Raw genomic sequence first — 16523 nt, forward strand, 5'->3', positions numbered from 1 at the left:
CACCGCGTCGCGCTGCGTCGTCGCGTCATCCTTCGTTGCGTCACCGCGCCCCGCCCTGCCGCCCCTGCGTGGAGCTCGAGGAGACCCCACGGCCTCGCCTGCCTTGGCCTGGGGGCACAGCGGCGCGGGAATTCCCTTTTCGGGTTGGTTAAAGGCGAGTATTTAAAAGCTGTTCCAGGCCTGTCTACTTGTTACTCAAGGAGGGTGCATCCTCCTTGCCATCGAGAAAAGGTTCCCTGGGCCGTCCAGGTGGTTTTGTGTTTTGTTTGTTTTTTTTTCTCGCCGCAGGCCATGGGGACCAGCCTTCTCACGCAATCCTATTGGGAAGGCGGCTTTCTTACCGGGTTTAAAGGCACTTCCCGTCCGCCGTAGGGGTAATTCCCGGAAATCCTCATCTATGGAGCTAAAATTCCTGTTGCCTGGGCAACTGAATAGAAAGCTGTTTTACGCAGAACCTCTAAACTGTGTGACAGATGAACCTCATTTTAAGTAGTTCGTTTGACTGCACACTTGTACAGACGAGCAGTGGTTTTTAAGTCTTCTCTAGTGACGTTTTAAGAGGCGTGTCTTGAATTCAGCTCAACAAACACCTATTGAGGCTCTACACTGTGTAAACAGGAATGGCTTTCTTTCATTGAGCACCGTGTAAGGGCTTTATATAATCTCTCGTCTTCACGGAGTCACTATCCGTTTTATACCTGAGGAACCTGAGGCTCTGAAAGGGAGATCTACTTGCCTAAGACCACAGGACATTTATCCTCTTTTAGCCACTAGGTGACCCAAAACATGAATCATTTTTTTTTAAATGCTTTACAATGCAAAACATATTCTACACAATGCATTAAAGTGCATTATAATACAAGACAATATGCTCAATAATAGAAATATCTACAAGTGCCAAATGTAGCAAAGAGATAGTGCTTGACGTCTGGATGTGCTGTGCAAGCTGAACTGAATGTTAATGGATGCCTAGGAGTTCTCCAACAGAGAAGGTGGGGAAGATGATCTTGCCTGAGGAGAAAAAGAAAACCAAAATCAGAAGCAAAAGCACAGAAGGTGTAAAGTAGTTAATGAAAGTCTGGGAAGCCTGAAGTTCGAAGAGGGTAAATGGCAAAATTATTAGGCAAGTTGGTAAGGGGTCAGGTCAGTAAGAGTGGACTTAAATCTTTTAAACAGCATTGGGTAGGTCACGGTGGTTCAGTGACAGAGTTCTCGCTTGCCATGCTAGAGGACCCGGGTTTGATTTTCGGAATCTGCCATGTAAAAAAAATCTTTTAAGCAGCAAAGGAGTACCAGAGAAGGTTCTGAATGGAGAAGAGCCATAAGAAATCTCCGTCTTGAGATAATTTAAACAACTGGCCAGACAGAAAATCTTTTAAAATCTGGGTCCCTAATTTATTGATTTATTTTACTATTCAGTCTATATATATACAGAAATTTGAAATTAGATGGTTTTAAGCACATACAATGTCATTAGTTTTTTTTTTTATTACCATTCTAAAACCAATTCACAAATTTTGGTTAGTACAATCTAATCAAAATTTGTTAAGTGGTGGGAGTTTTTTTTTAACAATACTATTAAAAGTTGGGTCTTGAAAAAGATGTTTCAGTAAGCAATGGTTAATCACCCCCCCTTTACTTTCTGGGTTTTTTTTTCTAAATTGTGAAAAAATATATATATGCAAAAAAGCAATACATTTCAAAGCACACTGTGACAATTATAGAACAGATTTCAGAGTTTGTATGGGTTACACTCCAAATTTTAGGTTTTTCATTCTAGGTGCTCCAAAAACACTAGAGACTAAAAGAAATATCAATATTCACTTGTTAAATCCTATCTTCTCTGCTGTAACCCCACCTTCTCCTTTGATCTTTCTCCCAATCTTTAGGGAAAATTGGGCTATGCCCATACTAACTTTTTCTATTTGTTTGGTTTTTTTTTTTACAATCATTGGTTAACAATATCATTGTATAGTTGTACATTTATCATCGCAATCAATTTTTTTTCTTTTTTTGTGAAAAATAACATATACAAAAAAGCAATAAATTTAAAAGTACATTGCAACAGTTAGTTGTAAAACAGATTTCAGAGTTTGGTATGGGTTACAATTCCACAATTTTAGGTTTTTCCTTCTAGCTGCTATAAGATACTGGAAACTGAAAGAAATATCAATAATAATGATTCAGCAGTTATACTCATTTGTTAAACCTGACCTTCTCTGTATTACTCCACCATCTTTGATCTTTCTCCCACTTGTTAGGGGTGTTTGGACTATGTCCATTCTAACTTTTTCATGTTGGAAGGAGCTGTCAATAATATGGGATAGGGAGATGAAACTAGTTGATGTTCTGGAGAGGTGGCCCCTCTGCATTTCAGGACTTAATCTCATCCAGGTTGTAGGCTTCTGGAAAGTTGGAAGAATCTTACATAATACCCTAGGTGTTATGGAGTGGTTGGAATGGTTTTGGTTAGGGTTTGGCAAGCTCTGATAGGTAGCAATGTCTAACTGAAGCTTGCGTAAGAATGACCTCCAAAGTGGCCACTTGACTTGATTTGAACTCTTGTGATCTCTGTTTTTAAAAAGATAACTATGACTGCTTTGTGGAGAATGGACTGTGAAAGCAGAGGCCAATTATGAGGCTGTCCCAAAAGCACATATAAATAATGATAATGGTTTGGACTAGGCAGTGGGGTCAGATTCATATGTAATTTGAATGCAGACCCAATAGACTTGCTGATGATTGAATGTGGGATTGCTAGAAAAAGGAATCACAGAGACCTCCTAGATTTGAGGCTTGAGCAACTAGGTAAATTGTGATGCCATTTACTGAAACATGTTAAGTTTGGGATGCTTGTTAGACATCCAGGTAGAGATGTTGAACAGGCAGTTCCGTACAGCTAGTGTACAAGACAGAAGGTCAGGATCAGTTAGGACTGAATTTCACCAGAGTCTTTCAGCATTGTTGAGAAACAGCATAAGATAAAGGTTAAGAACTTTAGAGTAGAGAGAGCTGAATTTGCTTCTGCCCGCCCCCCCCCCCCCCCCAGATGCTTTCTGTAACCTTGAACAAGTTACTGAACTCTTCTGTGTTTCAGTTTGGAAGATTGTAATTCCTGTTCTCATAGGATTGTTTGTTAAAATCAAATGAAATAATGTGTTAAATACATTTAACACAGTGCCTTAATAAATCACCTTGCACTTTGTGGAAAAACTATGGCAAGTTGGATTTATAACCTTTTAATAAGTTTTGTTTTAATGTTGTTTATATAGACACTGCCTATCTATATAAACCCAATCTCTTGGGAAGAAAATTGGCCTCCTTTTTTCTCAGAAACCTTTCCTATGGTCTAATGAGTTCTTTTTCTATTCAGAATTATGGACAGTTGGGTGCGTGCATGGTTCAGTAGTAGAATGCTCACCTGACGTGTGGGAGACCTGGGTTCAATTCCCAGACCGTGCACCCCTCCCCCGCCCCCCCCCCCCCCCACAAAAAACCTATGGGCAGTATTGTACGTGTTTCTGAATTATAATTCTGGATCTTCTTTTCATGTCTAAATTTTAATAACTGTATTGTCAGCAACACTATTCTTTGCATATTTGAAACTATTTTAGATTCAGGTTAGTTTGTAGTGTTCTTTAAGGAAAACCAGAATAACAACTTCTCTCTGACCCCAAGCTGGCCAAGGGATGACCCACATACAAGTTTTTATAAATGACTTACTCTGAAAGGTGTTGCTTTCTTAGCATTGATATTACTGGTCACTACAATAGTCTGTAAACAACAGGATAAAGTACTTGAAAAAAAAGAATAGGCAAACTATATTTCCTTGGTGCCAAAAGAATCATTGTCCGTAATTAGGCACCCCTATGTCCTGGTAAGGTCAAAAAAATATTACTATACATCTTTTAAATATCTGCCACAAGAAAAATTCCATAAATATTTATTTGTTCACTAAACATTATGAACTAAATTCCAGCAGGAAGAATATGCAGGTGCTTTTCAGATAAATAGAAATTAAAATAGCACTGGAATTTTTCTCGGGGCTGATAATAGAACCATAAGCTATGTAAAAACCTCTAGTAATGGTAGGCACAAGGGTGACCAGCCATCATGGTTGGTCCAGGACTGAAGGGTTTCTTGGGACTTGGAACTTTTAGTGCTAACACTGGAAAGTCCAAGGCAAACTGGGATGGGTTGGTCACCCTACAGGGTATCCCATCAAAAATTCTTTAATTTATATAAAAATATATTTAATTTAAACTAAGTCTCCAAAACCAAATGGAAAGAAATTGCTTTTAATCACTTTATCTACAAAATTTGTTCTTATACAGCATTTTTTGGTTCTGTTTTTTCATGTTTTAGGTGTCCCTGTGTTTTACCAGGTAGCAGGTAAGAAAATTAAAATTAAATTTTAGCAGAAGCAAAAAGATAGATACTAAAAGTTAACTAATTAATAGAGTACTTTGTATTTCTTTAAAAATATCTTTATGTGCATCTCAGATGTTTTTAGAAACATCAATTAGATGTTACACCATTGTTGAGAGACAGCTCTTATCATGCCAGTTCTAGGTGGTAAATAATAATAAGGCATAGAAAACTGTGGTTAGATGCGTCCTTTGACGTCTGATAGAGTTAGTAATTACCAAAAATATAATACCAGATTCCTGGCTGCCAGCCCTTTCTCTAAGTCTTCTACCTTATGTTTATCCTATAACACAGGGCCTATAGATTTTAATATTGAACTTGAGATTTTATAGAAGCAGTTATCAATAGTGTGTGGTTAGGTAATACTGACACTAGAAGGAGAGTATAGAAAATCAAGCAATTATGCTAAACAAAGAATAAGTAGTAACCTACTGACAAAAATATAATCTAATTTGTCTTTTTATCTCAAGAGTAGGATACATTTAAACCATCTTGGTATGCTGATTATCTTCCCATTTCTAAATATCTTCAGAGCAAAACTCAAATCATTTTGGTGATGATGACTCAAAATCCTATAGTCAAAGCAGTTATTTTAATCTAAATTCCTCCACACACAAATTAAATAATAGTTGTAGCAGACATACAGATACTCTCATTGGAGAAAATTTTAATCTATGATGTTGAATTTGAAAATGAAAACTTTCTGTGCTTATCTATTATATAGCAACGACCTGTACAAGCACTGATGAACAAAACAATAGCATCTGTGCTCCCCATGCATTAATCTCAAGACTAATTTATTTGGCTTAAATGTGTAATCACACTACAATAAAAAATAGCAAAAGAACCACCCCCCAAAAGTGAACATATATTTGTCCTAACACTTAACCACTTGAAGAAAAAGCTATTTCTATAGCAAAAGTTCACAAAAGAAACTTTTTCTTTGGTTCACAGTATTCCTAGTTTAGAGTGTTGCCTTATGGATGTATTTGAATGAATGGAAGAATTAATGGGCAAAAAAGTAATCAAATATATTATTGAGTCTCTTCTATATGCCACACTCAGTTCGTGTACATTATCTAATTTACTCCTTAGGATCCTGTGAAGTTTGAATTCTTTACTTCATCTTATAGATAAAGGAAAAAGTTCAAAAATGAAAGAGTTCATAACAGGTGGCAAAGCCTTGATTCAAGTGAAAGTTTTAAAAGTTCAAGTCCATAGTTTTTCCATACAGTGCAATTCTGAGTAATTGTAAAAACACCTTACTCATGTTACACAATGTACTTTTTATTTGTTAAAATGGTGAAATTTCTGTCAAGCCTATTGCTGCCCAAACAGGCAACATAAAAATTGACTGTATACAATATTTGTTCCTCCTAGAATTAGGTAATAAAAATACAATAGTGAGTAAAGTAATGTGTTATCCCCTATTCACACAGTTCTACTTTATTCTTGTAAATATAAGCTGTTTCTTTCTTTATTTTTATTGTGGTAACATGAAATTTCACATTTGAACCATTTTCAAGTATACAGTTCATTATGTATTCACAATGTTCACAATGTTGTGCTACCATCACCACCATCCGTTACCAAAACCATTTCATCTCCCCAAACAGAAACTCTGTATCCATTATGTATTAACTTCCCATTCCCTTCCTCTTTGTTAACCTGTAATCTTTTTGTCTCTATTATTTTGCAATTTCATATAAGTGAAATCATGCAACATTTGTCCTTTTGTATTTGGATTATTTACCTAAACATGATGTCTTCAAGGTACATTCACATTGTTGCACATATCAACTTCATTCCCTTTTAATGCTTAATAATACTCCATGTGTGGATATTATCACATTTTGTTAATACTTGGGCTGCTTTTTTGGCTTTTGTGAATAATCCCTCTATGAACTTTGGTGAACAAATATGTTCAAGTTTCATACATATAAAATATCATTGTGGAATTGCCAGATCATATGGTAACTGAATGTTTAAATTTCTAAGGGACCACCAAACTGTTTTCCACAGCACCTGCACCATTTTACATTCCCACTAGCAATGTATGAGGGTTCCTATTCCTCTGCATCCTCATCAACACTTATTTTCTGATTTTTTAATAATCATTCCAGTGGGTGTGAAATGGTATCTCATTGGGGTTTTAATTTGCATTTCATTAATGACTAATATATTTAGCATCTTTTCATATACTTATTGGTCATTTGTTTTTCTTCTTTGGAGAAATAGATCTACTCAAGATCTTTGCTCACTTTTAAATTGGGTTGTTCTTTTTTATCTTTTTTTTTTTTTTTAGTTAAGGAGTTCTTTATATATACTAAATATTAAATCCTTATCAGATTTATGGTTTCCAAATATTTTCTCCCACTGTAGATACAATCTTAGCATTTTAAGTGAAAACTTAAAATACTTAAGTAATGGGTTTTTTTTGGTTAACCAATCAAAAATTATTCATTAGTGTCTGGCAATGCAAAGCACCTTTCTAAGCATTCCGAACAGCTTAAAAGGACCCTGCCTTCTAAGAAATCATAATGTGCCTTTGGGAAAGAGACATAAATTAAAAGAAAATAGTAATTATAAAAATGGTAACTGTAGTTGAAGAAATGTCACAAGTCAAAAGAAAGATACAGATAGTAAGTCCTAAAGGAGTTCAAAGGAAGCAAAATTCACTAGGCTTTATTGTTCTGAGAGTGCATATGCTGTTCTTTATCATAACTCCATGCCTTTGTACCTGTTGTTCCCTTTGTCTGACATTCTTCCCATCCACCCTTTATCCCTCACTAATCCATATATTTCAAGACTGCTCTTTATTTCAGGCTATTTTAAACCTGGTCCTCGATGCAGAGAACCTGAGTCACCTAAGTAGCTCCAGTTCCTTAACTAAAGTTCCAAGTTTTTCACAATGCTGGGATGAATTTATATAAGCTTAAAGCTGTAAGCCAATAGATATGTATTGTCTTATTCACCACAAAGTGATTTGAATCTTGCCGACATTTTATCAGCATTGGTGTTTTCACCCATTAATTCTTCCTAGGTCTTCGTGAAAACGTGAAGCTTATATGGAAGAAGAGGAGAGGGCCTGATGTTCATGTCTTCCACGGCATTCCATCCCCCTCATGTAGAGTTGCTGTAGGGCAAATGCCCATTTCATGTTTCCATGTTCCCAGTGGTACCTCAGCTTTCATATTTTATGGCAAGATGGGAATGATGTTGGAATTCAGCTAGAGTGGACATTAGTAATACAGCGCAGCTTTGGATACTAATGAGAGAAGAGTTGCAACGGGGTATAAAAAGAAATGTCTTGAGAACCTTAGAGTAGAAGTACTAAGGAGCCCAGAAACAGCAGTGCCTGAGAGGTCATCTAGCCTCAAAGCTTTCAGAAATGAAAAAGCTTTTCTTTTTTTTTTCTTTGTTTTTTTTGGTTTCTCTCTTGGTTTTCTGGGTTTTTTGGTTTTTTAGGTTTGAGACAATACCATGATTTAAAAAACATAATGATCTCTTCCAGTTCAAGGAACCAGATGCCACTCCTTATAGTAATTTTGCAACATGGCCGGAACCGGTTTTTCAATTCTGTATTTCCACCTGTACCCTCACAGAGATATAGCAAGTCTGTCATCAACAAAGTAATAATGCGTGACTTATGATACGTAGCTTCTTGTCCAAAATTCTTTATAAGCTGCTTCACATTTTGCTTTCAAGAAAAGATTATTTAATGTGTTGGATGCATGGTTTGATATCTTCAAAGGCTAAAGCATTGAAGGGTTCCCATTTAAGAGTTTGAAAGGGCAATAAAATAATTAAAGTTGTCACATTGTATCTAATTGTTATTAAAATGGAATAGTCCCAAAGGGTTACACAATAGTTATTGATTGGTATGTTTGTTTACTTAAAGCAAAGGTAAATATATGAGCACTTGTTTTTTGTAAACCATAACCAACTGCATACATGAGCTATGAGTCTTTGTTTTCTTCTAAGTGAGTATATGTGGGAGGATGCAGGTGGCATGAGAGAGATGTTGTTCAAAAGGGAAATTCTTACTCGGCTATCTTTGAGAGGCACTGTAATGTGGTAGTTAGCACCATGGGCTGCTGAGCTAGAAACCACACTTATTAAGTATGTGACCTTAGGCAAAGTAACTTAACCTTTTATAAGCTCATTTCCTCATCTAAAAAAAGTAAGAATGATAATAGAATTTTTCCTCATTGACGTGTAAGGATTAACTGAGCTAATGTAAAACATTCATTATCATTGGACACAAAGTGTGCAATGCGTTCTTTAAGACATGAGAATATACAATCAATTTTAAACCAGTGACCCTTTGAAAAGTGTGAAGTATTACTTGTCAAATTGTTGAAAAAATGCTGCTGTACTCTTCCTTTATGCCCATATATTTTTATTAATTTATTAACCAAAGTTGATCACCAACAATCAAGCACTGTACTAGATGTGGAGAATAAGAAGATAAGTAAGCTCATTTCAGTCCTAAAGAACCCACAGACTAGAAAGAAAAAGAGATGTATAAACCAATAATTATATTTAAGTGCTATAATAGAAGTATGAATTCAATATTAGGGAAGCAAGAAGATAGGCGTCTAACTCAGGGTGGAAGACAAAGATGTCACGGATGGATTCCCAGAGAAGGAGCTGCTTGAGCTGAGTACTAAAGGAAAAAATAATTGATGTTCTGGGAAGAGATGATATGTATGTGCATATAGGCATGAAAAAATATGGCATATTTTTTAGGTAACTGCAGTAGCTCACATGCCTGAGATTAAGGGTATGTGTAAGATTATTAAATGGCCTTGCCCCTTCTTTGTACCCTTCTCATATTCCTTTCCCTCCCCCCACTTTTTAAGAGAAGTGGTGGATTTACAGACCAGTCATACATAAATACAGGATTCCCATACACTACCTGTTATTAAACATCTTGCATTGGTGTAGTACATATGTTACAATTGATGAAAGCACATTTTTATAAATGTACTATTAACTATAGTCCATGATTTAATTTAGGGTTCACTCTTCTGTTGTGCAGTTCCATGAATCTTCCAAAAATTTTTATTGCAGTAACATATATATAACCTAATATTTCCCCATCTAACCACATTCAAATATGTAATTCATTGCTGTTAATTATGTTCACAAGGTTGTGCTTCCATCACCACTATGCATTAGCAAAACTTTTCTATGATCCCAAATAGAAACCTTGTATGTTTTATACCTTAACCCTTTATTCCCTACCCCACCCCATCCCATGATAACCTGTATTTTAGATTCTGACTCTATAAGTTTGCTTATACTAATTATTTCTTATCAGTGAGATGATATGATATTTGTTCCTTGTGTGTGTGGCCTGTTTCACACAACATGATGTCTGCAGGTAACATCCTTGTTATCACATATAACAGAATTTCATTCCATTTTCAGTTGAATAATATTCCATTGTTTGTATTTATCACATTTTCTTTAGCCGTTCATTGGTTGATGGACACTTGGGTTGCCTTTTAGCAATTGTGAATAATGCTGCTATGAACGTCAGTATATAAATATGTTTGAGTCCTTGCTTTCAATTATTTTGGGAATACACCTAGAAGTAGGCTTGCCAGATCATATAATAATTCCATACTTAACTTTCAGAAGACCTGCCAAAATGTCTTCCACATCAGCTGTACCACTTTATATTCCCGCCAATAATGAATGAGTGTTCCTATCTGTCCACATCTTTTCCAACACTTGTAATTTTCCTTTTATTTTTTAATAGTAGCCATTCTGGTGCATGTGAAATTGTATCTTATTTGGTTTTGATTTGCATGGGCATCTTTTGGTGCGCTTTTTGGCCATTTGTGTATCTTCTTTGGAGAAATGTCTATTCTAGTTTTTGACCCATTTTTTAATGGGATTGTTTATTTTTTTGTTGTTGAGTTGAAGGATTTCTTTACATATTCTGGATATTAAACCTTTATTGGATATGTGGTTTCCAAATATTTTTCCATTATGTAAGTTATCATTTTACTTTCATGATAAAATCCTATAATGCATGAAAGTTTTTAATTTTGGTGGTCGCATTTATCTGTTTTTTCTTTTGTCACTTGTGCTGTGGGTCTAAGTCTTAGCAAGCCACTGCATAACATAAGGTCCATAATAAACTTCCCTACATTTTCTTTTAGGAGATTTTATAGTTCTAATTCTTATATGTAGGTCCTTGATCCATTTTGAGTTGATTTTTATATGTGCTGTGAAGGCGGATTCCACATTTATTCATTTGCAACTGGAGATTCAGTCTTCCAGCACCATTTGTTGAAGAAACTATTATTTCCCAATAGAGTGGTCTTTGCCCACTTGTCAAAAATCAATTGGCCATAAATGTGAGTATTGATTTCTGATCTCTCATTTAGATTCCATTGGTCTCTATGTCTATCCTTGTATCAGTACCATGCTGTTTTGATTACTATAGCTTTGTGTTAAGTTTTAAGATCAGGGAAGTGAGAGTCTTCCAACTTTCTTCTTTCTTCTTTTTCAAGGTGGCTTTGGCTATTCAAGGCTCCTTACCATACCCTTCAATGTAAATTTGGTGATTGTTTTTTCCGTTTCTGCAAAGAAGGTTGTTGAAAGTTTGATTGGGATCATGTTAAATCTGTAAATCGCTCTGGGTAGAATTGACATCTTAACAATACTTAGTCTTTCAGTCCATGAATACAGAATGTCCTTCTATGTATTTAGGGCTTCTTTAACTTCTTTGATCAGTGTTTTGTTGTTTTCTCTATACATATCTTTGTTTAGATATATTTCTAGATGTTTGATTCTTTTAGTTGCTATTGCAAGTGGAATTTTTTTCTTGATTTCATTTGATTTTTCATGACTAAAATATGAAACACAACTGATTTTTTGGCTGTTGATCTTTTATCCTACCACTTTGCCAAATTCGTTCATTAAGTCTAGTAGCTTTGGTGTCAATTTTTCAAGGTATTCTGTGTATAGAATCATGTCATCTGTAAATAGGTTAAGTTTTACTTCTTTTCTACTTGGGATGCCTCTTCTTTTATTTTCTCGCATAACTACTCTGGCTAGAACTTCCACTACAATGTTGAATAACATTGGTGTCAGTGGGCATCCTTGTCTTGTTCCTGATCTTAGATGGAAAGCTGTCAGTGTTTCACCATCATGTATGATGTTACCTTTGGGTTTTCATATATGTCCTTTATCGTGTTAATGAAGTTTCCTTCTGTTTCTAATTTTCTAAGTGTTTTTAATAAGAAGTCATGCTGGATTTTGTCAGATGTCTTTCCTGTGTTGATTGAGATTATCAAATGTGGTTTTTTTCCCCCTTTCATTCTTTTAACCTACTATATCACATTAATGTACTTTCTTATATTTAACCTTGCATACCTGGGATAAATCCCACTTGACCATGGTATATAAGTCTTATAATGTGGTATAGGATTCAGATTGCTAGTATTTGTTGAATAATTTTCATGTATACTCATAAGAGGTAATAGTCTATAATTTGCTTTCTTGTGGTATCTTTATCTGGCTTTGATGTAGCCAAATAAAAAGAATGACTTTTATTTGTCATTTTATTTTATTTTATTTTATTTTTTATTTTTTATTTTTTTACATGGGCAGGCACCGGGAATCGAACCCGGGTCCTCTGGTATCACAGGCAAGCATTCCTGCCTGCTGAGCCACCATGGCCTGCCCTATTTGTCATTTTAAAAATTCAAATCCTTTATGCACTCATAAATTGTTGTTTTAAAAAGTGTTATCCACAGGTTGTTTGGGACAGGAGCAATTCATGTGTGAAGGAGAATTTCCATTACTCACTTCATTGTAACCTAATGTAATATATTGCCCTCTGTGTTCTGTGACTTTTTTTTTTTATCATCACATTCAACTTTTGTGTGTATGTGTGTGAAAAATAATATTTATACAAAAAAGTAATACATTTCAAAGCATATCACAATAATTAATTGTAGAACAGATTTCATAGTTTGTATAGGTTACAGTTCTACTATTTTAGATTTTTATTTCTAGTTGCTCTAAGATATTGGAGACTAAAAGAAATATCAATATAGTAATTCAGCAATCATACTTAATTGTTAAACTCTACCTTTTCTGTATAACTTCATCATCATCTTTCTCCCACTCTTTAGGAGTATTTGGGCTATGCCCATTCTGTCTTTTTCATTTTAAAGTGTCTATTGATAATATGGGATAGGGAGATGGAAGTAGTTGATATTCTGGAGAGGCTGGCCTCTCTGCATTTCAGGACTTATCTGGTCCAGGGACCCATCTGGAGGTCATAGGTTTCTAGAAAGTTACCCTAGTGCATAGAACTCTTGTAAAATCTTATATAATACCCTCAGTATGCTTCAGGATTGACAGGAATGGTTTTGGTTGCCTCACATGAAACTTTAATACCAGATACATTATATATATAAATATACCGTATGTATATTTGTACTTTATATATTTAAAAGTAAAAATTTTTCTTCCTGATAGACCCAATTTTTGTCCTCTTGGGTGTGATATTGCCCATATTGAGAATGCATTCACTAGGCTAGGACTTTCATGTTCAAAGTCTAAAATTAGCAGTCATAGTCTAGTTTCAGAATTTTGGTAAGTATCTACCAGAGATTAAATAAAAACTTAAAAATTAAATTCTTAAGTTAAAAATAAAACCCACAGCACTGTCAGCATCCATTCAAAAAATAAAATAATTGTATACATGTATACTTATGTGATAACTCAAGGCTGCCATATGTGCAACTGAAGGGGAGTATAAGCACGATATAATCTATGTGATGGGAAGAGAAGGAGGGGATGAAAAAAATATGAAACTATAACCAGGATATGGTTGAAAGAAGAACACACTATCTCTATTAGTGTTCTCTAATAATCATCATCATAAACTTTTCCTGACATTCTAGATCTTGTATACAACTATGCATTTGTCCTGTATGCTATGAAATTAATTCACTGGAAATCCTTAATAACCCACATAGCAATTTATATATGTGCCAGAAGTGTATACTGACCAGAAAATCCAGTTTTCACAGGTTTTCTTCTTTAATCGATTCCTAAGAATATGAATACTGCACTAATAGTTACTCCATAAAGACATTCTTTATAAATCATTTTATCAAAACTTAAGAACATGCCCCAGGAAGACGTTGCAGACCTGGGACCTAGAACAGCTCGGAGGCGGTGAATAATAGCTCTTCAAGTCTGCAATAAAAAATGGCCTCCAATAAAGCTACATTGAAAATGGGAAAGAAGCAGAATGGAAAGAGCAAAAAAGCGGAAGAGGCAGAACTTGAAGAATTTGTGGTGGAAAAAGTACTGGATCAACGTGTAGTGAATGGGAAGGTGGAGTATTTCCTGAAGTGGAAGGGATTTACAGATGCTGACAATACTTGGGAGCCTGAAGAAAATTTAGATTACCCAGAGTTAATTGAAGCATTTCTTAATTCTCAAAAAGCTGATAAAAAGATGGTACAAAAAGAAAATCTTTATCTGACAGCGAATCTGATGACAGCAAATCACAGAAGAAAAGAGATGCTGCTGACAAACCAAGAGGCTTTGCTAGAGGTCTTGATCCTGAACGCATAATTGGTGCCACAAACAGCAGTGGAGAATTAATGTTTCTCATGAAATGGAAAGATTCAGATGAGCCAGACTTGGTGCTGGCCAAAGAGGCAAACATGAAGTGTCCTCAAATTATAATTGCTTTTTATGAAGAGAGACTAACTTGGCATTCTTGTCCAGAAGCTGAAGCTCAATAATTGTTTGGATTGCTTTTTATATATATTTATATATGTATAAAATCTGGGTCTGATTTTTTTTATTTATTAGTGTGAAGAATAACTGTTCTCCTGGAAATCAAGTTTGATATGTTTGTTTTGAAGTAGTATTACTGGGGGAGTTCTTAGGTATTTTGGGGGGTGTTGGTTTTTGTTGTGCTTTTGCATCAGTATCACTGGTTACTTTGAACAAATACAAGCTTTCTGTAGTTGCTTCATTTATCAGAAAAGAACATTTGACACCATGGTATATTATCTCCTTTGCATTAGAGAACAGCTTTTCTAAATGTGGGAAAATTTTCCATAGTTTTTACTGAATCAGAACTTGTGTTTAGCCCCATACATGCCTGAGGAGACCATTCTTACTTTTTTTGTTTGTGTATGTGTGTGTGTGTGTATAAATACATGTGCAATTTTTATTTTTTATTATTTTTTACATTCATCAAAAACAAAGCCATTATAAAAAAAAAGGAATGGGTAAGTCCGTGGTGCTTCTGTGATGCCATCATTCTGAGCCAGAAATCACTTAAAGTTAAATTGAAAATTTTCCTGAAGTCATAGACTTTCAAATCATATAGATGATTCAGTAATTAATTAGACAATTTAAATATAATACCTAAATAAGGTATAAAATTTGAAGCAACTAGAGCAAAACCCATGTCTTTATCTTTAATCATATGAATGCAAAATATTTGTGAAACTCTGAGAAGAAGCTACCACAACCAACAATTTCCCCACCCAAATGAGAAAACAAGGTAAATACTGTTTGCTTTCATTAGTCAAATAAGGCATAGTTAAAATGCCATTTAAAGGTTCCTTCTAGAGAGCCATTCTTTTATGGAAAGTTGAAATCCCCGTGCTATATTGACTAAAAAGGTCATGATTCATAGAAACCTAAGCATATGGTTAAAGATGTTGCAATTTAAGGCCTGTTGGCATAAATGGGTAAACAGATTTGTAATCTAGACTGTTGACCTGCATGTTTTTTCTTTATCCCCAACACATTCCTTACACATAGGCTCAGTCTTTTCAGTATTTGGGTTACTGGTTCAGCAGAAGCCAGAACAAACAATAACTTCACGGTAATCGGAATGTTATCCAACTGTATATTGTTTACTTTATTGTAAATACTGGTGAACAGTGGACAATAAATAGTTTTATATTTAAAAAAACAAAAACAAAATACCTGCCCCAGAACAAGTTTGAATTCTCCTTTACTCCAACCAAAATATCCTCCTTTTAAATGATCAACTATTCAATAAGTACCAGAATAGTTAGATTCCACCCACTACATGCATTGCTTTTCTTCACTGCAGTTGTGACATTTGGTAATTACTTGTATAACATTTGTATTCTCTGAGTTGGTAACTTACATAAGAGTCCCATTCCTGTCATGTTTATTACTAAAGAACACATGCATGACAGCTTTTTGATACGTAGAAGGCCTACAATAAATAAGGTAAAAATCTGACTATGGTTGAAGCAGAGAAACTGGGGCAGAGAAAGAAGGGTGAGTGTTTTCAACCACAAGTGCACTGCAGTGTGTGGCACACAGAGGAGCACTGGTCCTGAAGGAGCAGTGCACTCCTCTGCTCTGGCTAGTGCCCCCAGCAGGCTTGGGAGGTCTTCCCTCATGGCCCCATGGCCAGGAGTTCTCATGGGGACCCAGAAGAATGGTAGACTTGCTTCGTTTGTGCACGTGGACTGTTGGGTCAGTGCATGGTGCCTACCCCCCAACCCTGAGGTGAGCTGATGTGGGTGCCTGGTTTTGGCAGAGAACAAGGGGTCCCCTCCAAGGGAGGAGGGGAGCACGTGGAGCAGAACTGACCTTAAAGCTGGCCTGGAAGGGAGGCTCAAAGAATTCTTGTCCCGCACTCTTTTACTAAATCTATATTGATGCTTCTTTTGGTGTCCAGTGTCTTGGAACAGCTAGAAGAAAAATGAAAAATCATAAAATGTAACCCATACCAAACTTTAAAATCTGTTCTATAACTACTTGTTAAAATGTACTTGGAAATTTATTGCTTTTTTATATATATGTTATATTTCACAATAGAAAAATGTTAAAAAAAATCTTCAAAGACAAATAATGAAAGACCTAGTCAACAAGGGACCTACCCTACAAAAAAATAGTAAAGGGAGTTGTCAGTTAAAAAAGAAAAAGAAAAAAACGGAGGAGGAGGTCTGGAGGAGGGACAGAATTGAAGAGTGCCAGTAAGGGTAATTCAAAAGATAAAAAAGAGAGAGGGAAAAAAAATACAAAGATCTGGAAAATGAAAACTAAAG

At 35.4% G+C, this 16523-nt stretch overlaps 1 protein-coding gene, 1 long non-coding RNA gene and 1 pseudogene across 2 annotated transcripts in view; 2 read left to right on the forward strand and 1 right to left on the reverse strand.

Moving 5' to 3' along the window:
• ARIH1 (ariadne RBR E3 ubiquitin protein ligase 1) overlaps positions 1 to 474 on the reverse strand; it is a 125455-nt gene extending 124981 nt beyond the window's left edge. The window contains exon 1 of the mRNA XM_077123868.1: positions 342 to 474. Coding sequence (XP_076979983.1) covers positions 342 to 395 — 54 coding nt within the window. The 5' untranslated portion in view covers positions 396 to 474. The remainder of the gene's footprint in view (positions 1 to 341) is intronic.
• LOC143652334 (uncharacterized) lies at positions 19 to 9624 on the forward strand. The gene is made up of 3 exons (XR_013160567.1): positions 19 to 154; positions 4366 to 4392; positions 7472 to 9624. It is a non-coding gene; the product is annotated as an uncharacterized LOC143652334 (long non-coding RNA).
• Positions 9625 to 12531: 2907 nt separating this feature from the next.
• LOC143651588 (chromobox protein homolog 3 pseudogene) lies at positions 12532 to 16188 on the forward strand (annotated as a pseudogene).
• Positions 16189 to 16523: the final 335 nt, after the last annotated feature.

Source organism: Tamandua tetradactyla, chromosome 12 (genome assembly GCF_023851605.1).
Source record: "Tamandua tetradactyla isolate mTamTet1 chromosome 12, mTamTet1.pri, whole genome shotgun sequence".
Classification (NCBI taxonomy): domain Eukaryota; kingdom Metazoa; phylum Chordata; class Mammalia; order Pilosa; family Myrmecophagidae; genus Tamandua; species Tamandua tetradactyla.